Source organism: Acomys minous, assembly GCF_964271855.1.
Source record: "Acomys minous genome assembly, chromosome: 6".
NCBI classification, from domain to species: domain Eukaryota; kingdom Metazoa; phylum Chordata; class Mammalia; order Rodentia; family Muridae; genus Acomys; species Acomys minous.
The window spans coordinates 129,691,784-129,713,681 of NC_140487.1; the positions used below are offsets into that span (position 1 = coordinate 129,691,784).

Sequence of the window (21,898 nt, forward strand, 5' to 3'; positions counted from 1 at the left end):
AGGCCCAGAAGCAGAGCGTACAAAAGGGGCCAGAGATGGACATTCAGCCTCAGGCCCACAAGGCCCAAGAAATATGTTTATTGTTCAAGTTGGCTCATATTGCTGTGTAGGATCTAAGTGCATGTTGTGTGCCCAGCTCCACAGAAGACCCAGAAACGACATCACACTGTATACACAAGACAAAAAGAAATAAATTTGCTTTGTGCCCTTCAGGGACAGTCCCTGGCAGAGACAGGTAAGTGCTGTGTGCAAAGCGCTGGCTAGGGGTCTGCATCTTCTTAGAAAGCCCTTGCCTCTGCTCTGGTTGCTCTGCCCCCTACTGTTTGCAAGGCCTAGCTACGCTGTTTACCCTCCCTCAGTGAGTGTCCACCCCCAGGATGCTCTGCTGCTCCACAAAGGCAGACAGGCAGGAGGACACTCTGAAGGGCTCCGTGGTCCCTACATGCAGGGGAGCTGACAATTGAGAGTACATGTGTGAACTGGTAGCTGCAGCAGTTCTCATCCGTCAATAAATAGTGAATCAATAAATAAGTGAGTGAACAAACAGCACACAAATAAATGAACAAGGACAAATGAACACAGAGACCAAGACAGAAGGAGCAGGAACTTTCTGGTGGGATATGTGATCTGCCCTAACACTTGGTGGAGGAGACAGAGGTGGTAGGGCCACCCCGTAGGGTTTAAGGCATGTAGGAGGCTGCAGGGCCTCTGTGCAGTCTGACGTGTGTCAGAGGCTGGTGGAGGACACAGACAGCGTGGGTGAGGAAGGTGGTGGGAAGTTGAGCAGCTCCAGCACTGCCACACCCACACTGCTGCGTCTCGTGAACATGCAGGATGCTGCCACCCACTTGTTGGTCCTCGGGTTGTATTTCTCTATGGAGTTGAGGCTGGAGCTGCCATCGTTGCCCCCAACAGCGTAGAGCCAGCCGTCCATGGCTACCAGGTCATGTGTACTCCTGGGGGTTAGATAGGCAAGAGTAAGCCCGCAAGGCAAGGCATAAGCCACATACGTGAGGCACAGAGGAGGGACTGTAGGGACAGAGCCAGGAAAGGAGCTTCAGGTGCCCAGGAGGAGCCCAAGGCCCTGCTGCACTGTTGAGGTACTGTGTGCACAACCCCTGGAGCTAGGCTCCTGGAGTAAACCAGCGGCAGCCGCAGAACCACTCACCACCCGTCCCCCGCCTTATACACCTGCGGATATTCATGGGTGCCACACTCTCCCAGGCACCAGCCTTGGTGCTGTATCTCTCCACTGAGTTGAGGCAGCTTGTGCCATCGTTGCCTCCTGCCACATACAGGGCACCCTCCAGCACCGCTACACCTGCTGAGCTGCGCCGGCTCAGCATGGAGGCCACAGGTGTCCATGAATTCACCTGCAGAGACAAGGGGACAGGCTGGAGGCAGACCCACCAAGGGCACCCCACCCCCGCCACAACACACATTCTACTCTTGGCTGGGTATCTGAGGGTCAGGGGTGGGGTACGGAAAGCAGACCCCTTGGGTGGCACAGGTGGCCAGAAGATGGGGTTATGCCCACTCCCACCCAGCACGTGGGAGGAGGAAACTGTGATAGGGGTGCGTTATGCACCTGAGGCTCGTACTTCTCCACGGTGGCCAGGTGTGATGAACTGTCATAACCACCCACGGCGTACAGGTTCCCATCTGTGGGAAGGCAATATACCCACGAAGCTCCTGCAGGGTGTAGGGGCTTTGGGGGTGGGTGGGAAGGGGATAGGCAGGAAAGCAGGTACCACGGGAAGCAGGTCCTGTCACCCACCAAGTGTCGCCACACGCACATATCGCCTCCGGGTGCTCATGGCAGCAATGGATGTCCATGTTCCTGTCAGTGGGTCATATCGTTCAGCACTGTGGGCACCAGAGTGATGCTGATGTTCAACTACGACAGTCAAGTGACTCTTTCCCAGGACTGTCCCCTCATCCCCACAATGCTGCGGCTAACATCCTGAGCACCACAGATTCTATGAATAGCAAGGCATGCTGGGTAGGCAAAGGCCCCTGGCTGCTTGAACTGGAGGGAGGGCCCCAGAGAGAAAAAGGGACAGAATGGTGCCAAGGCCCTGCTGATGCCCTGAGTGAAGAGGCCTTGGGGACCTGGTAGTCTGGGTTAGGCAGGACATTATTCTCTCAATCATGTGACTTCATACTCAAGCAAGCCTCATCTGTTGCTGCTGAGCCAACCCTGCAAGGCCACTGGGGCCCTAACCCAAACTACTACCTGTTGAGGCAGGAAGCCCCATCATAGCCACCGGCAGCATACAGGAGCCCATGCAAGGCAGCTACACCCAGGCAGCTTCGTCTTGTGCCCATGGACACCTCGGGCTGCCATGTGTTTGTCACAGGGTCATAGGACTCCACCGTAGCCAGGTCTGAGGTTCCATCATAGCTAGGAGAAGAGTCCGCTACTGATCAAGGATGGCCTGGCAAGCATATGACAAACTCTTGACCCATGCCCAGCTTCTACGCTTACCCCCCGACAGCATAGAGTCGATTTCCAACAGCAGCGACTCCTACACGGGCCCGGCGTGTGGACATGGAGGCCACCACATGCCAGCGGTCAGTTCGAGTGTCATATGCTTCACAGTCTCCATGGATGGCAAACAGGCTCCCACCACCTGGAAGATGGTAGACAATATAAGTAAAGGGGCTCAGGAAGGCAAGGCAGGGGGCTCTAGTGCAACCCAAATACAAACATATGAAGGCTCCAGGGGTGGTCACAGATGGGGCCACACTGGTGGGCCCCATACCACAGGGTCTTTGAGACACACAAGGCATACGTGTAATGGGTTGTGTTTGTTTCTGAGTTGGGGTAGGCGGCCTAGGAATGAATGGGAAGAAGGGGCCAGCATACCCACAGCGAAGAGCACAGGACCAGCACCCTCACAGCGTCGGGGTCTTGTGCGGCTAGTACCCAGAACACCTCTCTGCTCAGGAAGCAGGTGGAACTTAAGAGCCTCAATGAGTAGATCCTTGCAGTCAGGATGATGCCTCACAAGGCTTTCAGCATCCACATGGCCCAATAGGAAGTCTCGGCTCAGCAGAGGCAGCCGCACACACTTCATCAGCTAGGGCAGGAGGTGCTAGGTAAGGCAAGACCCTAGGGCACACTCAGCCCAGCACTAAGACCCAGTCAGGTGCCTGTAGCACCCCAAAGGAGTCCCTGAGCGGAAGATGTGACGGACTCCAAGAAGTACGCTTCCAGCCTAACCACCTCCATTGCCTCCTGGATACCATGGGAGCCTCAGGACTTGGCCTCACCCGTGGTACATGCTGTCTCCGAGTGTCTACATCATGTTTGACCCAGCTCAGGACTGCACGATAGACGTCTTCCTCTGAGGGCACGTTCAGGCTATCACTAGAGACCAATTCCAGCACCTGGGGGGGAAAGGTCCTCAGACCTGACGTCTGGGTAGGGAAGGGCCCAGAAAACCCTGTCTGAGAGTATCAGGCAGAGGACACAAATACACACAGTCAACGTTCTTAAAGTGAAGGACAAAGCAGAGTCAAGATTCACAGATTTTGGTTCCAGTAGTGCTGGTGATGGGTAGAGGGGTTAGGGTACCCTAGGCCCTGCGTGGAATCAGAGACTGGGGAATCACGGTCCTAGAATGTGGTAAAGACAGGAGTCTAAAGCAAATGAGTGGGTGGAATGAGAAGATGGAGCCAGGCCTGGGGGGAGGCGGCCAGGGAACGGACCACAGGGTGAAACTTGCACCAGAAAACGTGAGGATGCGGGCTGTAGAACACTGGCTACCAGGGTCGGCTGGGCCCCACCTGACACGTTACCTGCTTCAGCGGCAGCAGCATGAACTCTTCAGTCTTGGCCACATCCACGAAGTGCTGCAGCACGTACCTGTGTGCTGCCTTGAGCAGGTCACTGCATGAGTGTGTGTCTGCAAACCCTCGAATGCCCAGGCAGTTGGAAGGGTCAAGCTGGCTCAGGAGGAACTTGCAGCAGGCGTCTCGCACACCATTCAATTGCAGCAGGCTGGCAGCTGGGAGTAGAGTCTGGGGCACGAAGATGGGTGAGGCAGGAGGGGGCCAGAGGAGCACAGAGTAACCGGATACTGAGGAGAGGCACGGGGAGGCCAGGGCACACAGATCTGGGGCTGGAGACCCCGAAGGGTAATGAGTGAGGGGATGGCGTGCCTCACCTGAACGTTGCCCTCGCCCACCACGATCTCCGCAGTGTATGCAAACTGCACCAGCTGGTCTAAGGCCTGAGGGTCAATGTCATGCAGCGTCACATGTGTCTGGCGGCTCTCACTCATCTCATCTGTGAGGACAGTGGGTCAGGCAGCCTGCCCTGGGAGACCTGCAGAGCCCCCACAGGGCTGCCCAGGCTGTGTCTGTGGTACTTGCTTGTGAACATGGCGTGAAAGTACGGGCTACAGGAGGCCAACACCACCTTGTGAGCACGGATCTCCTTGGCTGCCACATGCAGGACGATGTCACACAGGAGCCCACGCTGCCGCATGCGGCTCATAGCCACAAAGGCATCGTGGTAGTGCCGCTTCGAGTTGTGTGCCACGCTGTGACCCTCTCGGCTCAGCAGCTGCATCGCACCTTCCATGGGGGCTGCAGGCCGGGCCTGCCTGGGCCGAGCTCGATCTGTCTCAGGGCTGCAGGCCGCAGGGGCAGGTCAGTGCTTATACACTGTCGGGAGCCACTCATCCACCCTTAAGAACTCTGGGCACAGGCAAGCCAGCTGCAGTCTATCCCCAGTAGTCTAGTCACCAGGGACCATCTGTCACTCACTGCCACTTTCCAGGGCTCAAGTTTTCTCTCCTGTCAAGGAGTCTCCCTGGAGCCAGAGCAGACTCTTTCCCAAACCTAAGCCTACTCTGGGCTGGCACACGTCCCTCTTCCTTCCTCTGCTCACCACCCTTTCTAGTGCCCCGGGAGAAGCAGGCATTTCCCAGGGAGTGGTGTCCTCAGCACTCAGGGTTAGCGCAGTAGGCGCTGGAGAGAAGTTGGCCAACGCTGTACCTCTGAAGTGAATCCCCGGATCCCACTCACCAGGCTGGCCTCACCCGGCCCTGGGAGCAGCCCCTTCTGCCCCATTCTGCAGATCTGTTCAATTGCAGCTGGAGAATCAAAGGGCTGAGACCCTGCACCGCCTCTTGCAGGGAGCCATCCCTCCCTCCATCCCTCCACCCCACTCACGCCGGTGGCTGGGGCGGCGGTGGCGCCTCGGGCCCGGGCCCCGGGCTACTGTGCTCTGGACTCTGCGTCCTGCCAGCAGGCCGCTCGCCACGGGGCTGCATAACTTCAGCCGCCAAACCCGCGGCTGACCGCGAAATGCAGTATGACTGAATCGGACCGCAGGGAGACTGCTAGCGCTGCGTCCACACCGGCGCCGGCGGGTCTCCGCAGCCCCTGTTTCTCGGCGCCGCCCGCCCAGCTTCACACAAGGTTGCAGGACCAGGCCCCCCCCCCCCCCCCCAGCGTTGCGCTGCCCGCCTCCCTGTGCTGGGGAGCTCCGTCCACTTCTACCCCTGCCCTCCTCCAAGGAACAGCTAACTTCAAGTTCGGGTACCGCAGCACTCACCTGCTAGCTCTTGCTGTGGACGACAAAGCTCCATAGCACTCGGGGCGCGCTGGGTGCTTGCCCTCGAGTCTTATCCTCAGGCCTCTCTTTTACAATCGTGTGGAAAGGCAGCTTCCCTCCTGGTTCGGCGCTCCTACACATACGTGTTTGAGCACTAAGGGGATTAGGGTCGGCCAGGTCGGGATGGACAACCCAGGCTCGCCAAGGGATTAGGCATCCTTTGACATGAAAAAAGATATTTTTTTATTTTACGTGTATGGGTGTTTTGGCTGTTTGTGTATTTTATTAACTACATGCGTGCAGTGCCTGTGGAGACCTGAAGAGAGAATCAGATTTCCTGGGATTCAGGTTACAGACAGCATCCTGTGGATGCTGGGAACTGAAACTCGGTCCTCTGGAAGAGCAGCAGGTGCGCTTAAGCCCAAGCCATCTCTATCCACAGCCCCTGGCCGGTCTGTCTGCCTACCTACCTATGTATGTATCTTGCTTTTCGAGACAAGAGTCTCCCTGTGTAGCCCTGGCTGTCCTGGAACTCACTCTGTAGACTGGCCTCGAACTCAGAGACTCAGTTTCCTTTGCCTCCTGAGTGCTGGGATTAAAGGCCAGTCCCTAGTTAAAAAAAATTTTCCCCCTTTTCTTTTCTTTTCTTTTCTTTTCTTTTCTTTTCTTTTCTTTTCTTTTTTCTTTTTGTAGTGGGCAGAGCCCAGCCTTGTATTTCCCTGGTGGGAACTGTTGTTATTGTGTTTTATGAAGGGCGTTGACCTGTGACAGCCGATCAGCCTGTACTCGTTAATTCGTGCGGAAGTCGCTGCTTAGCACACCTGTCGCTCCAAGAGGACAAAGGCACCCTTCCGCTTAGGGACTGCCAGAATTAATGCATGAGAACCCTAAAGCTACCCGCACGGTTACGATGGGCGGGGCTTGCTAGAGGAAGTCTGGCGGCGCAAGGCATTCTGGGCCCGGAAGTTGGCTGCATGCTTCTTTGAGTATCATGGCTGTGTCTGGCTGTCCCAGGAGGTGAGTTGATTAAGTGGGCGGCCGGACCCCTGGCAGCCCTCACTCTCGGAGTTCTCTACGTTTTAAGTGTGGCTGGCGGGCGGCCAGAGGTCTTGACGTGATGTAACCCGCAGGCGACTGGCGGAGTTGACAGTAGACGAGTTCTTGGCCTCGGGCTTTGAGTCCGGGTCGGAGTCGGAGCTGGAGGACACCAAGGAGGCTGCTGTGCAGGAGAAAGAAGAGCGAAGAGTCCGTTGTAAGGAGCAGGGGAGCACGCGCACCAGGTGAGAGCCCGCCCCGCCGCAAGGCAATCTACTTCCAGTAGTTGTTCGGTCCCACGTTGCTGCACAGGACTATGGGTCAGCTGTCTTGGCGTTGGAAGATAGTGTCGGAGGCCTCTCTCTCTCTCTCTCTCTCTCTCTCTCTCTCTTACACACACACACACACACACACACACACACACACACACACACACACACACGGTTTCTCTGTGTAGCTTTGGCTGTCCTGGACTTACTTTGTAGACTAGGCTAGCCTCGAACTCAGAGATCTGCTTGCCTCTGCCTTCTAAGTGCTGGGATTAAAGGCGTGCACTGCCTGGCTGGCTTTTGTTGTTGTTTGTTTGTTTGTTTGTTTTTTGAGATAAGGTTTCTCTGTGTAGCCTTGGCTGTCCTGGACTTACTTTGTAGACTAGGCTGGCCTCGAACTCACAGCACTCCTGAGTGCTGGGATTAAAGGCATGCGCCACCACGCCTGGCTTCTTCTTTTTTTCTTTAAACCAAGAAAAGCACTTGGTCCTGGATAAACCAGCGTGCATTGGAGGAAAAGTCACTATGGGTGGAAGGGGAAAATGGAGTTTGGAGGGTATGTTTGCCAGAGCAGACAAGGTCTCTGGGTGGGATGCAGAGATGGGGGGGGGGCGGGGATTGATATTAAATGATGACAGCTTGAGTGGGAACTGCAAAGGAAAAGCGGACAGCCAGTCAGTGGCGCATGCCTGTCATCTCAGCCCTCAGTGAGTCAGAGGCAGATGGATCTCAGAGTTGGAGGCCACCCTGGTTTACAAAGTGAGTCCAGGACAGCCAAGGCTACAAAGAGAAACCCTGTCTCGAAAACAAACAAACAAAAAAGTGGACAGCCTTTGAGGAATTAGAGTAGAGCGCGGCTGTGGTAGAACAAACCTAGGAAGGTGGCAAGTGATTAGGCTGCTGAGAGTGGTACTGAGGGCGTCTGATGCTGCCTCAGGGTTGAGCAGTGAAGTGATAGTAGGTAACATACAAGAGGGGGTCTCCAGGGCTGTTGTGATTTGAAGCTTTGTGGGCTGCAGTGTTGCCAATGGAGAGTTTTAAGGGTCAGCACACACATGGTTTGGAGGTGTTCCCTTAGGAAGTAATGGAAGATTACAGCAATGGAGTGAGCGTGGTCTGGGGGTGCTCTGATCACATGGTGAATTTGAAATGATTGTATTGAAACAGTGTCAGAGGTGCTCTGTGTATGGGAGTATGGATGATTTAACCTCCAGAAAATTCTCCTGCTTGTCCATTGGTACCTACTGTGGAGGGAACATACTAATACTATGGCTTCATTTGCTATATGGAAAAAACTCCTTCCCTTGTTGGTTTTTTGCTGGCCTTACTGACACTCATTTTTCAGCCTGCGTAAGGGGCGTGCTTCTGAGCACAAAACCCAGCTCTCTCGGCTGAAGGACAGAGACCCCGAGTTCTACAAGTTCCTGCAGGAGAATGACCAGAGCCTACTGGACTTCAGTGATTCAGACAGCTCTGAGGAGGAAGAAGAGCAGTTCCACTCCCTGCCAGACATGCTGGAGGTGAAACGTGGCAGACATGGGCAATGTGGCACCTATCCTATGACTTCTGTACCCTGCCCCAGCTTCATCCTTTTGTATCTGATACAGGAAGCAAGTGAGACGGAGGAGGATGGAGGAGAGGACAGTGACACATTCCCCAGAGGATTGCAGAGGAAGAAGAATGAGCCTGTACCTGTGACCCTGGCCATGGTGGAGAGATGGAAGCAGGGGGCAATGGTGAGAGGCAGTGTGATCTGGGTGGCTGCATCTCCACAAGCGGGGTTCTCTAGCCTAGCCTCATTTGAGGTACCTGAGACTGTGGGTGAAAGGAGAGCGTTTCTGGGAAGTACAAAATAGGGTCTTCCTGAGTGCCAGGGTCCTCCAGCTGAATCTCCTTAGTTACAGTGTTCTCAGTCTCTCTCAGGATCCTGCGTGTTATTGGTGGGTCCATAGTTTGTTTCATTTCATTTTCCGTTGTTGTAAGAGAATACCACAGACTAGGTAAATTTGGTTTTTGTTTTTTAGTTTTTATTTATGTGTTTGTTTGTTTTGCCTGCATATGTGTTAGTGTACCACATTCATAGTTAACAGACGGTTGTGAGCCACCATGTGAGTGCTGGGGGTTGAACCCAGGTCATCGTAAAGAACAGTCATCTCTCCAGCCCAGACTGGGTAATTTATAAAGAAACCTTTTTTCTTTTTTTAATATTTTATTTAATTTATGTGTGCTGGTGTAAGGTTGTCATATCTTGGAGTCAAAGACAGTTGTGAGCTGCCATGTGGGTGCTGGGAATTGAACCCGGTTCCTTTGAAAGAGCAGGCAGTGCTCTTAACCACTGAGCCATCTCTCCAGCCCCCCCCCCTTTTTTTTTCTTTTTTTCAAGACAGGACTTCTCTGTGTAGCCTTGGCTGTCCTGGACTCGATTTGTAGACCAGGTTGGCCTCTGTCTCCCAAGTGCTGGAATTAAAGGCATATGCCACCACACCCAGCCTTTTGGGATTTTTCTTTTTTTTTCTTAAACAACAGGAGACCACTGTGTAAATCACCCTAGTGGCTGACCTTGAACTCTATGAAGAGCAGTTTGTCCTCCAAACTTGCTGCGGTTCCCTTGCCTTTGCTTTCCCAGACTTCAGCTCTCACGTTGGTTTCTCAGGGAAGGGATGAAAAGGGAGAATCCCATGTACTTCCTAGAGCAGGGTTGTAATACGGGTTTTCCCTCCTTCCTCCCAGGCTCCTGAGATTCAGGGCTCTGCTTACCTAAGTGGGTTCTAGGCTCAGGGCTCTGCTTACCTAAGTGGGTTCTAGGCTCAGGGCTCTGCTTACCTAAGTGGGTTCTAGGCTCAGGGCTCTGCTTACCTAAGTGGGTTCTAGGCTCAGGGCTCTGCTTACCTAAGTGGGTTCTAGGCTCAAAGCCTTTTTTTGTTGGCTCAGGGTTCAGTGATCTTAGCCCCACTGTTGCTCTGGGTCTGACATCGTGGGTTAGGAACATCATTTCAACTTGGAGCAGGTTGCTGGAGCCAGGTGCTGTGTACTGCTCTCGTAGTGATCTTGATCTCTTGTCCCTTCAGCGCCACCTTACTCCCAAACTGTTCCATGAAGTTGTGCAGGCATTCCGAGCAGCTGTAGCCACCACTCAAGGAGACCAGGAAGCTGCCGAGACTTGCAGGTTCCAGGTCACAGATAGTGCTGGTGAGCTGGGGGCAGGGGACCTGGGCAGCCTCCACTGTGGCTCCTATGTCCCTTATACAGGCAAGTGACACTTTTATTCCTTACAGTGTTCAATGCTCTGGTTACTTTCTGCATTAGAGACCTCTTTGGTTGCCTTCAGAAGCTGCTGTTTGGAAAGACACTAAAGGATAGCAGCAGGTGAGGGGACGGGCAGGGTTCTGTCACTGGTGGGGTAGAAGAGATCACAGAGGGTCTTAAGGAAGCACAGACAGCAGCTAGTCAGTAGAGAGGGCATGGTGGAGCTGAGGGTGGACATCGCCGCTGGGTCTTGAGGTAGTCAGTACAGAAGAGCAAAACCCGAGTGACAGGTAGGGGCACTTGGCTGATGCGTTGACAGGACGTGTGCATATGGAGGCAGCACAGAATGAAGCAGCAGGGACACCCACAGGTGGGCAGGGTAGAGAGTAAGCCAGATGGTTGTGCAGAAGCCTGAGTGGCCTGTCAGTGGCTAATGTAGCCAGACTCTGGGGAGCAGTGATTATGAAGGGACAAGTGAGATTTTGGAAACAAGCGTTGCCTCCTAAGTTGGATTAGGTGCTTGAGGTGTCCCACAGATGAGGTGGTTAGGGTTAGATACCTGGAGGGAGTATCTACACAGTGGGGTGTCTTTAGTGGGCCCTGTTCTTTTGGTAAACACTTACGTGCTAAGTACTCAGACACTGAGGAATAAGGCATAAAGCTCACAGGAATTATTGCTGTTGCCAGGTGTCCAGTTATTTAGCAGTTACAGGTCTGGAGTTTTAGGGTGAAATTGAATATATACGCACATTCTTTTTTCTTTTTAGGATTTATTATTATGTATACAGTGTTGCCTGCATGTACACCTGCAGGCCAGAAGAGGGCATCAGATCACATTATAGATGGCTGTGAGCCACCATGTGGGTGCAGGGAATAGAACTCAGGACCTCTGGAAGAGCAGCCAGCCAGTGCTCTTAACCTCTGAGCCATCTCCAGTCCTGTTTTTCTGGTTTTTTGATACTGGCTTTCTCTGTGTAGCACTCCTGTCCTAGATTCTCTTTGTAGACCAGGCTGGCCTAGAACTCACAGAGATCTTGTTACCACCACCCAGCCATAAGCACATTCTTTATGGTGAGTGGCATGTGTAGGCCTAAGACACATAGCCTGCAGCAGCAAGGGCTGACTGGTTAGGCCCCATGGTCTTGGATGCTGCCTGCGAGTTTGGATGCTTGTGGTAGTAGGGTTGGGGCTACAGGGTCTCAGAAGAGGAATAGATCTGAGAAGGCCCTGGGGAAGATAGCTTAGGATTTTAGAGGGCAGTTGTTATGAACTCTGGCCAAGTTGGTGACCTGTGCAAGGGTTGGGTGTTGCTTTCCTGCTGCTGTCACTCTGGGCCATGCTCAAGAAAGTACAGCTAAGCCTCTGCATCTACCAGCTGTAAGGAGCCCCTCGGCCTTTTTATGTGGGGTTAGGTTATATGCCCTTGTGCCTGGGCAGGCTTGTATCTGGATTGTGGGATGGGGTGGGTGTATTCCCTGCAGGATGCTGCTGCCATCTAGTAGCCCACTGTGGGGGAAGCTCCGTGTGGATGTCAAGACATACCTGAGCGTAGTTGTGCAGGTACTGTTCCGGTGGGTAAGGAACCCCAGGGTCTGATAGCCGGGTGCTCTCTTAGGCCGGAATGAGTCGGGCCTCATTGTTCTCTCCTCCAGCTGGTGGCCTGTCTGGCTGAAGCCACAGTGTCTGCAGCTGTCCTGCAACATGTCAGCAGCTTGGTTCCTTACTACCTCACTTTTCCTAAGCAGTGCCGAATGTTGCTCAAGGTATGTTTGTTAAGGTTGTTTTTATAAAACTGTGTTTCTCAGTTTCTCTCTTAACCCAACTATCACACAAACAATTGAGACTCATATTTGTTTAATAATAAGCTTTACAACACAATAACTGGTCAGTTATTACTCTATTCTTTTTTGTTTTTTCAAGACAGGATTTCTCTGTGTAGCTTTGACTTTCCTAGATGTGCTTTGTAGACCAGGCTGGCCTCAAACTTACAGCAATCCACCTGCCTCTGCCTCCCAAGTGCTGGGATTAAAGATGTGCACCACCACTACCTGCTAAGATAATCTGGTTTCCTCCCAGTGTACATACCAGAGATACCTTCACTTTGTAGATTTCCTGCTCCAGCTCCTTCTCCTGATGTCTCTTGGACCTCTTCCATGGCTGAATCCCCTACTTCCTCCTCTATCTACTCCTCCCCTGGCTGGCAGGAAGTCCAGCCCTATTCTTTTCCCTACTCAGTGATTGGCTGTAAGCTACTTTATTGGCATATCAGGGGATAGCTGGGGGGCAGAGTTTATACTGAGACAGGAGATTCTCAGAACAAGGATTACAACCAAATATGGGTGAGGAGGGTACAGAAATCAAATTTGAATTATAAAATAACCTTATGTCTATATCTCTCCCCTTTTAGTCTAATAAAAAATTCTTTTTCTTATAATAACAAATTATATGTAATTTAAAAAATTAAAATTATTATGTAAGATTTACATTTGTAAACCCTTGGATAAAGTATTATCTATTAATTTCTATCCTAAACAATTTAAGTTTAACTATTTAGTCTTCAACCATAAGAAGGAATAAATCTTACCTAAATATATAGGAAATGCAGGCAAGTAGCCCCAAAAGTATAGGACAGAGATATTTGGCTGCCTGGACAGGTCCCCCAGATTTTTCCTTAACGTTGGAGCATCATCTTCAGCCTTCTGGCTCAGAATATTTGACAGACTTTTTTGTGGAGCAGAAATTATAAAGGATTTGCCTACCTTGTCCTTACAAAGCTCAGCAGGAAACACTGTCTTGGGGGCAGGGGGTGGCGGAGGGAGACGAGGGGGACAAAGCTCAGCAATGGACCTCCTTGCAACCATTTTGTCCAGTCTGGACAGTATTCTGTCTGTAATTGATGCAAGGCCATTTTTTTACCTAGTGGCTAGCTTGCCACATATGAAGCCTTTGATGCTCTTTGAAGTAGAATAGGGTGCTCTCAGGATCAGGCCTATCTTATTGTGAAAAGGCCTTAATTTAATAACTTTAAAAGCCATATTCTGTAGGTCTTTGAGGATTTTGAAGACCATCTATCTTATCTGAATTGTTTTTGTCAATCTAAGAAACATATTAACTAGTGTCAAACATTGCCATGAGTTTAATTGTCTAACTGCTAATACACAATTGTAATTATCTTAAACAGTTAGTAGCAGCAGGTCCACTGAGGCATGCCAGCTAGCCATGGAGGGCCCTGGGCCAGGAAAAGCAGCGATGTATCTCTTTTCAGAGAATGGTGGCTCTGTGGAGTACAGGTGAAGAGTCTCTGCGGGTCCTGGCCTTCCTGGTACTCATTAGAGTCTGCCGGCACAAGAAGGAATCCTTCCTTGGTCCCATCCTGAAGGTAGTGTGGGTCTTCTGTCTTTTTTTGGAAACAGGGTTTCTCTGTGCAGCCTTGGCTGCCCTAGAATCGCTTTGTAAACCAGGCTGGCTTTGAACTCTGCCTGCCTCTGCCTCCTGAGTGCTGGGATTAAAGGCGTGCACCACCACCGCCCGGCTGGGTCTTCTGTCTTGTTCATTAAGGTCTGTGTTGGGAATCAATCAGCCTGAGCACCTGGCAAATGGTGTTTGTGTCTTATGGTCCTTATTGGGACCTGACACCAAACTGATGACAGTTTCCTTACTAGGAAAATAGGGTGGTGATGGGGACAAGCATCCATGGTCTTCTGGACACTGGGGGGAGGAGGCGCTTTTCCCCTAGGGATGAGAGTGTTATACCTAGAAAATAGGAACAGGTCTGAGTCCACAACCAAGATTAGACCCCGATGTCCAGCTGCAGGCCTGGGGTGGCTCTCCTGCACGTGGGCAACGCTGGAGCCCTGCTGTGTAGACTCAGTCTCCTCTGCGTCCTTTCTAGGCCTCACACCTGCCCTCGCCTAGTCCTTAGCTTGTCCCTCTTTGATCATACACCTGTCTCTCTTCTGCACATCTTAGGTTACATGCCTGAGTCTGGTGGGTGAAAGTGTGTCGGCTGAGAAACATCATAGTTTTTGGGTGCTGGGAACCATACAAGGAATGACTCTGCTGTCGTTTGGGACAGCAGTTCTGGTGGAAAAGCCTAGGCGTTGGCTTGGAACTGAGCAATGGTTGCTCAGGTGGCTCTTAACTTTGGTTTGTCTGTTAGCAAATGTACATCATGTATGTGAGAAACTGCAAGTTCACCTCTCCCAGTACCCTGCCTCTCATAAGCTTCATGCAGCGGACACTGACTGAGCTGCTTGCCCTGGACCCCAGCGTCTCCTATCAGCATGCTTTCCTCTACATCCGCCAGCTTGCAGTCCACCTGCGTAATGCCATGACCACAGGCAAGAAGGTACATGATCAGACCTTTCCAAGCCAGTAGCCACACCCAGGGCCTTAATGCATGCCAAGGCCACTTTTTATGGGGGAAAGTGCTTAGCACTCTGTGGGGAGCTTTGGGTGATTCTGGCTGGGAAGAACGGGCCCTTAAAGTGGACTCCACTCTCACCAGGAGACATACCAGTCTGTGTACAACTGGCAGTATGTGCACTGCCTCTACTTATGGTGCCGAGTCCTGAGTACCCTTGGTTCCAGCGAGGTCCTGCAGCCCCTGATCTACCCTCTCTCACAGATCATCATTGGCTGCATCAAGTGAGTTCAAGGATAGGGCTTGTTAGATTATCCTGTGGGTTGGGGGCAGCAAGTTCCTCAGGATATTGACAGTACTCTTGGTATAGAGCAGAGGTTTCTAATTGGCTAGCTTCTGTGAGCTGTGTTGTACAAAGACTTTTCTTAGCACTGGTCATGGTGACACACGCCTGTAATCCCAGCACTCAGGAGACAGAGGCAGATGGATCTCTGAGTTCGAGGCCAGCCTGGTCTACAAAGGGAGTCCAGGACAGCCAAGTCTACACAGAGAAACCCTGCCTCAAAAAACCAAACCCTAACCCTAACCCTGAGGATTTTCTTGGGTGGCTGCACCTTAAATATTAGAGCTTTTGTGTCTGGGTTTTAGTGGTGTTTGAAGAAGGGCCTGAGAAGATGATGTGGTTGTAGATTTTAAGTCACAGGGCTTTGCGGTCACTCTCCACTTAGGTAAGTAGCGTATCTGCCCACAGTGTAACGCCCGTTTGTTTGAAGCCTGCTTGGGCCCTTGTGCAGGTAAAGGACGTTCTAGTTCTTAGTGCTTTTGGCGTGCTGCGAATGTGCTGTGTACCTCTCTGGACAGGAGGGGCCTCTGTGTCCTCTTGTGCTTTCTCCTGACACTGAGACCAGGCTGGGAAGGGAAAGAGGCAGGCGGTACAAGAAAGCAAAGGGTGGAGAAGAAAAGTGGCAGGAGTGAATGAAACTGAGTTAAAGCTGGGGTGGGGGAGGGGGCAGGGTGCGGGGGGGGGGCAGGGTGCGTGGGGGGGGTGGGGGGCAGGGTGCGGGTGGGGGGTGGGGGGGGGCAGGGTGCGGGAAGGGGGGGTGGGGGGGCAGGGTGCGTGGGGGGGGGTGGGGGGCAGGGCCCAAGTCCAAGCATTTGTCGAGCCACGTTGAGTTTGGTGACTATTACACTGCTGTTCTCGTGGGTTCTGAGTGCTCTCCCTGTAGGAGTGGCTAGGACCCTCCTATACTTAGAGCATGTGACTTGAGAGGAGTCAGCAGCTGCTGCTGCTGCTTAGGGCTGGCTACCTAACAAGGCTCTGCTCTTTCTTTCTCCAGGTTGCTGCCCACTGCCCGATTTTACCCACTGCGCATGCACTGTGTGCGCGCCCTGACATTGCTGTCCCAGAGCATTGCCACCTTCATCCCCGTTTTGCCCTTCATTCTTGAGGTGAGTGTAGGCACAGCTTGGGTTAGACTTACACGTGTCTTTTGGAAACCACATCTTCTCTGTGTCTGCCAGTAGTGACTTCTGACTGGAATGCTATGGCCCCCCTGAGTCTCTCTAAGTCTCACAATTACCATGTTTTCCTAGATAGCCCTTTTTTTGTGGCGGTGATGGTGGTAGTGGTGTTTCTCTGTGTTTGTAGACCATGCTGGCCTTGAACTCACAGAGATCCACTTGCCTCTACTTCCCTGGGTGCTGGGATTACAGGTGTGTGCCACCATGCCCAGCATAGCTCTCATTCTGACCTCTGTCTGATTCACTGTCCTTGGGCTCTTCATGCATGATGCTTGTTTCCTGAGAGAGTGAACCACACGGGTTGAGACCAAGCTTTCTGCCAACAGGGTGTCTCCGCCCTTTCTTTAATTTATAGGTAGTAATACTAGTGAGCACCCTTTGCTCAGATAAAGATCATCCCCCATCCCCAATTTATCATTAATTGTTGTAGCTGGTTCAGCTGCCAGAAACATGGTGCTCCATGAGGTCTCCTGTGGGGGCTTTCCTGTAGAAGGCCTCTGTGCTTCTGCAGCACATGTGTCTCCTTGATTTGCCTGCTCTCTGTGTGTGGGCTTCTGGGAGCTGGGGAGGCAGCCTTGGACCAAGAGGCTGCTAGGCTAGGATCGTACTTCAGTCTTTTCCTGGGAAGGCAGTAGTGTATAGCGTGCAAAGACTACTCCCGGGTTTTGGAAAACACAGTCTCTCCCCTGAGACCTGTCTCTTTGTTCTGTATTTCTTTGTTGCTGGTTATACCCACGGTCCTGGGATGCAGCGGTTTGAGGCCTAGGCCTGTATAACTTTTCTCCAGAGTACTTGGGGCTCTGGAAGGTGAACAGGGCCTGGAGGCGTCTGTGGGCTTTGAGCTATCTTTAGTTGTATAGCCTGGTCGTGAGGGGTCTCACTGGGTTGGGCTGACTCTCTGTGTGTAGATTTTCCAGCAGGTGGACTTCAATAAGCGGCCAGGCCGAATGAGCTCCAGGCCCATCAACTTCTCTGTGATCTTAAAACTCTCCAACACCAACCTGCAGGAGAAGGCATACCGGGTGAGGCTGGCCTCAAGGCCTTCTGGGTGAGGCCCGTGGCTGTGTTTTAGTTGGCTTACAAGGACTTCAGAGACTGTTGGGGTACAAGGTAGGGACTGCCATTACACAACATCGGTGGTTTCTTTTGAGACCAGATCTCTATTATATAGCCCTGGCTGTCCTGTAACTTGCTATACAGATCAGGGTGGCCTTAACTCACAGAGATCCACCTCTCAAGTACTAAGATTGAGGTTTCTGCAGTCATAGACCAATGGCTCCTTAATCTCAGGCCCTGTAAAGGTGGGTGTGACTTGGGGGAGACTGAGTACTGTTTTATAGCCCAGATCTGTGAGATTGAGCAGCAAGGGTGAAATATAAGATCATGGGCTCTTGGGCTGCTTCGTCCAATGAAATGGGGCCTGCTTCCTCAGGATGGTCTGCTGGAGCAGCTGTATGACCTTATCCTGGAATACCTGCACAGCCAGGCCCATAGCATCGCTTTCCCAGAGTTGGTGCTGCCCACTGTCCTACAGGTATGTGTGCTTAACACCTGACTCTCTTTCCCCGTCCAGACCTTGGCATCTTCTTTGTGGCTAACTTGGACAATATGTTAGTAGGTTATCTGCCTTTGTGTAGAGGGACAAAAGGGAAGCTTCTTTTAGTTTTACAAGACAGTAGCCAGAGCTGTTGGTACCAGTGCAGGAGAGGGTGCTCATTTGTCTTGGTTGCTTGAGCAGTTTCTCTCTGGGTACCGTGGAGTTAACTTGTAAAGGGTTATCAGCCACTGACAAAGTTGGGCCAGGCCTGGGTAACTTAACAGTGATTTCAAGAATTTACAGACCCTTCCCTAGGCTGGCTAGAACGTACTATGGCCCAGGGCTACCTATAGAAGTCTGGAAGCCTGGGTTGGTCTGGTGCCCATTCTGCTTTCCTAGATGGTCATAGAGGTCAAATGTAGCCCTCCCTCTTTTCAGCTCTTTCTGTGTCCCTCATGAAAATCTGTTTGCCCTCAGCCCAGTCATCTTCACACCTCTCGTTGGAGGGGGCTCTTGTCCCTGTCTGGTACTGGTAAGGGATCATTAGCTCCATTACTCACAGGCTCGTTGTGGTGAGGGTGCTGCTCATACCTGGATCAGGCTCATATATAGACACAGGTAATGTGAAGGCAGAAGTCACATATACAGCAGTGACATGTGCTCCATCACTGTTGGTGGCATAATGTGGCAGTGCCCTCCCCCTGTGTCCTCTTGGCTGATGATGTCAGGTAGTCAGGACACCTTTGGTTTTGGGCTCAAGGTCCTCGGAATATGGATGTGTGAATCTGGAGTAGGAGTTAGCAGATGCGTTTCAGTTAAGATGAAAATAGCAAATAGGCTCAAGGTTTTGTGGCTTCTCACAACCGTCCAGCTGCTTACCTCTCAGGCCGCTGCAGTAATACTCAGAAGCACATGAGTGAACGGCCTTATGCCTGTGAGACCCAGGTAAGAGGCTGGTAGCGGGCCCTGTGTCTCCTTGTGTTTGCCACGTGGCTTCTCATTGCCTGGATCCCCGGTGAGGTTGGGAATAGTCCAGTCACTGGGGCTGTACTGAGTCTGTCCTTCCTTTCTGCAGCTGAAATCTTTTCTCCGGGAGTGCAAAGTGGCCAACTACTGCCGGCAAATGCGCCAGCTGCTGGAGAAGGTGCAAGAGAACTCAGAGCACATCCAAACCCTTCGCCAGAGAGTGACCTTCAGTGTGTCTGACCAGCGGGCAGTGGTGGGTTGGGCTCGGCATCTGGGTTGGAGTGACGCTACCTGAGGTCACCAGTTAGGGTGTTGCATGTGTTTGAGAATTTTCCAGGATGAGCATGGTCCTGAATTTACCCAATCCTTAGGATGCTTGGGAGAAGCAGGCCCGTGAAGAGGGGACCCCTCTCACCAGGTACTACAGCCACTGGAAGAAACTGAGGGACCGTGAGATCCAGCTGGAGATCAGTGGCAAAGAGCGGGTATGGCTGGGGTCTGGGAAGGTGGCCTGGTAGAAAATGGCCAAGCAGGGTACTTGTAAAAGGGGTCGGGCAGAGGCAGTGAAATTGGAAAAGGAAACAGAGGTAGGAGGGAAAAAAACGGGGCAGTGAGTTTGTGTGAAGCCTGCAAGTTGCTGCTTCCTGCAGGGCACCTGTTCCATGTATGGCTCCCGTGAGACTGGGCAAAGCTAAGCTCTGCGCAGCTCTCTTGGCCTCTTCCTTCATCTGTTTTTCTCTTTTTCTGGTCCTTGAAGCTAGAAGACCTGAACTTCCCGGAGATCAAAAGGCGGAAAGTGGAAGACAGGAAGGATGAAGACAGGAAGGAATTAAAAGACCTGTTTGAGCTGGACAGTTCTGAGGGGGAGGACAGCACAGACTTCTTTGAGAAAGGTGAGGCCTGGGGTGGGAATGGTTAAGAGCTCTGTGTGTGCTTGTGTTTCATATCTGGCTAGTCGGCAGACCTGGTTTTTGTTGTTGTTGGTAGTGTTGACTTTAATTTTTATGTGTTGTTTGCTTACAAGTATGTCTATACCACGTGTGTGCCCGGTGCCCACCGAGGAGAGCGTCAGATGCCTTATGACATGTGGGTGCTGGGAGTCAAACCCAGGTCCTTAAACCATTGACTACTGAGCCATCTCTCTGGCCCTAGACCTGTTTGTTTGTTTGTTTTTCCTTTTCTTTTCTTTTCTTTTCTTTTTTTTTTTTTCTTTCTTTTGTTTTGAGACAGGATTTCTCTGTGTAATAGCCCTGGCGGTCCTGGAACCCTGTATGTAGGCCAGGTTAACCTTGAACTCACTGAGATCTGCCTGCCTCTGCCTCACTGAGTGCTGAGATTAAAGGTGTGCGCCACCACGCCCAGCTTTATACCTGTTTCTTGTTATTATATTTTTCTTTTTTTGGCTTTTCGAGACAGGGTTTCTCTGTGTAGCCCTGGCTGTCCTGGACTCACTTTGTAGACCAGGCTGGCCTCGAACTCACAGTGATCCGCCAGCCTCTGCCTCCTGAGTGCTGGGATCACAGGTGTGCGCCACCACGCCCGGCTTATATCACTCATTGGCCCTTTCCTTCTGTTTAAGCTGAGGACTCAATATTGGCAATTTTCACCATGCTGGGGCTTCCATGTAGGTGGCAGAAAGGGCCAGTGGCACCTTTACCACTGCTGAGACCTGTGGCCCTGGTGGGTGTCCACATGGGATTATAGGGCTAGCCAGCTCTCCTGTGTTGCTGCTCATGCTGCCTTGCTGTTGGATGTCAGGATGGGGTGGGGTGTATGTGCCTCTGTGGTTCTTCCTCTGCAGGGGTACCTGGGCTCCGAGGTGCTCACCAAGGAATGAAAGAAGAGGACCAGGAGGAAGAGGAGGAAGAGGAGGAAGAAGAGGGTACCAGCAATTCAGAGGGTAAGTGGTTTCTGTTGTGAAATAGACTGCTCTAAGCCAGGCCTGTGCCGCTCCCTGGGGTACCAGGCCAGCTGCTCTGTATTCTCTGGCAGCCAGCTATCGCATACTGATAATTTTAATTAATACTGTGCTTAATTAGTGATGAGTAAGTAACCTATAAGACTGGCTTCTTCATGATACAGCAGGATTTACATAGCCTCTTCTTTCTCTGCAGATGGAGACCCAGACACAGGGGTGGACCCAAGTGAACTGTGGCAACTGGCTCAGGGACCACAAGATGAGCTGGAGGATCTTCAGCTCTCAGAAGAGGACTGAGGGCTCCTGCCAGGTCCTGGAGGCCTTGAGGCCAACAACTGTGCAGCAGGAGACAGTTAGACAGGGCTTTATTGTTACAGCACAGCAGAACAAGTGTACTCAGAGCTGCTTTGACCCTGAAAGGGAACTGGCTCTGCAGAGCCTTCTGCTGCCCTAAGCAGGAGGCTGACCCTGACCTGCAGAATAGTCGCAGTTGATAGTGGGGAGGGTGGCTCCATGGCCTCTCTACTTTGTCTTTGGTTTGTTTGCAGACCTCTGCAGTTAACCTCTAGAAGGTAAATTCATTACTTTCCTCTTAAGCCACGTGTGTGTGTTTAATGTTCTTGGTATTTTTGCATCTAAAATCAAAAGGAAAGATACTTTGGGTGTGGGCAGTCTCATGATTATCAGAGAGTATGATAGTTAGAGAAGCTGGGAAGCATCTGTGGCCCCTGGGAGCAGAGCTATGGTCCCTGACCCATTTTCCTGCTTGGGTGAGGCTCGGCCTGTGGGCAGGTAGGCCCCCTCGTATGGGGAGGTGGTGGTTGCTGGGGACAGGGGTTGCTGTCCTGGGCTGAGCTCAGGTGCTTGCAGGCTTGGTGGCTGCAGCGGCAGGGCCACGGGGAAGCTCGCCATGTAGAAGACACGGCCCAGGCGCTTGGCCACCTACAAAGAGATGAGGCTCTGTGAATACTTGCTAGGTAAAGGGGCCTGGGAGACCATCTCCAGTCACAAGGAGTCCTTATGCCCTCTCTAGACTGTGAAAACACTGGCCATACTTACTTGGGCCCTGATCTTGAGAGCAGGCCCTAGCTTCAGTCCCATGGTATTCAGAAGGTGCTCTTCTGTCAATAGAGGCAAAGTTTCTCCATCTATTCCTTGTTCTCTAAAAACCTGGGGACAAGGTAGGCCCATAAAGTAGAGTTGTGTGTCTTGCACGGAGAAATAACTCAGCAAAAGGAAAGTCTCTTTTTGTTGATTGTGGAGACTGGGATATTGCCCAGAGCTGGTCCTCCCGGCCTAGCCCCCAAAGACCTGCCACTCCCCTCACCCTGGCATACTCGCCACAGCCAGAAAGGCCCCCCACGAAGTTGCAGACATCATCTACAGTCCACTTGTTGACATCGTCAGGGGCTGTGGTCTCTTCATCAGTCAAGAGTGTCCCCATGGTTCCTGGAGATAGAAAGGGTGTCACTAG

At 52.0% G+C, this 21,898-nt stretch overlaps 3 protein-coding genes across 10 annotated transcripts in view; 1 reads left to right on the forward strand and 2 right to left on the reverse strand.

Moving 5' to 3' along the window:
- Window positions 1-42: 42 nt before the first annotated feature.
- On the reverse strand, window positions 43-6,428 carry KLHL17 (kelch like family member 17). Of its 2 annotated transcripts, XM_084785347.1 has the most exons (13): window positions 6,332-6,428; window positions 5,570-5,787; window positions 4,381-4,640; window positions 4,173-4,294; window positions 3,805-4,026; window positions 3,277-3,393; window positions 2,870-3,083; window positions 2,489-2,633; window positions 2,237-2,404; window positions 1,778-1,866; window positions 1,589-1,662; window positions 1,192-1,373; window positions 43-956 (listed from the first exon to the last, which is right to left on the reverse strand). In XM_084785347.1, the coding sequence occupies exons 3-13, from the start codon at window positions 4,589-4,591 to the stop codon at window positions 728-730; spliced, it is 1,773 nt and encodes a 590-aa protein (XP_084641473.1). In that variant the 5' UTR covers window positions 4,592-4,640; window positions 5,570-5,787; window positions 6,332-6,428; the 3' UTR covers window positions 43-727. The 2 variants fall into 2 exon arrangements, with proteins under 2 accessions (XP_084641473.1, XP_084641472.1); XM_084785346.1 differs by lacking the exons at window positions 5,570-5,787; window positions 6,332-6,428 and adding an exon at window positions 5,185-5,412.
- Window positions 6,428-21,020, forward strand: NOC2L (NOC2 like nucleolar associated transcriptional repressor). Its single transcript, XM_084785345.1, has 19 exons — window positions 6,428-6,586; window positions 6,700-6,849; window positions 8,219-8,393; window positions 8,481-8,609; window positions 9,942-10,062; window positions 10,149-10,239; window positions 11,601-11,679; window positions 11,772-11,882; window positions 13,385-13,498; window positions 14,279-14,467; window positions 14,627-14,766; window positions 15,820-15,931; window positions 16,912-17,025; window positions 17,436-17,537; window positions 18,616-18,759; window positions 18,878-18,991; window positions 19,264-19,399; window positions 20,308-20,406; window positions 20,621-21,020. Exons 1-19 carry the CDS (start codon window positions 6,561-6,563, stop codon window positions 20,719-20,721), a joined length of 2,247 nt encoding a protein of 748 aa, XP_084641471.1. The 5' UTR covers window positions 6,428-6,560; the 3' UTR covers window positions 20,722-21,020.
- SAMD11 (sterile alpha motif domain containing 11) overlaps window positions 20,773-21,898 on the reverse strand; it is an 18,061-nt gene continuing 16,935 nt past the window's right edge. For 6 of the 7 annotated variants that reach the window (XM_084785336.1, XM_084785337.1, XM_084785335.1 and 3 more), the window contains 3 exons: window positions 21,752-21,873; window positions 21,484-21,594; window positions 20,773-21,366 (listed from right to left, as the gene is read on the reverse strand). In XM_084785336.1, coding sequence (XP_084641462.1) covers window positions 21,124-21,366; window positions 21,484-21,594; window positions 21,752-21,873 — 476 coding nt within the window. In that variant the 3' untranslated portion in view covers window positions 20,773-21,123. The remainder of the gene's footprint in view (window positions 21,367-21,483; window positions 21,595-21,751; window positions 21,874-21,898) is intronic. The other variant, XR_014779891.1, reaches the window with a different exon arrangement.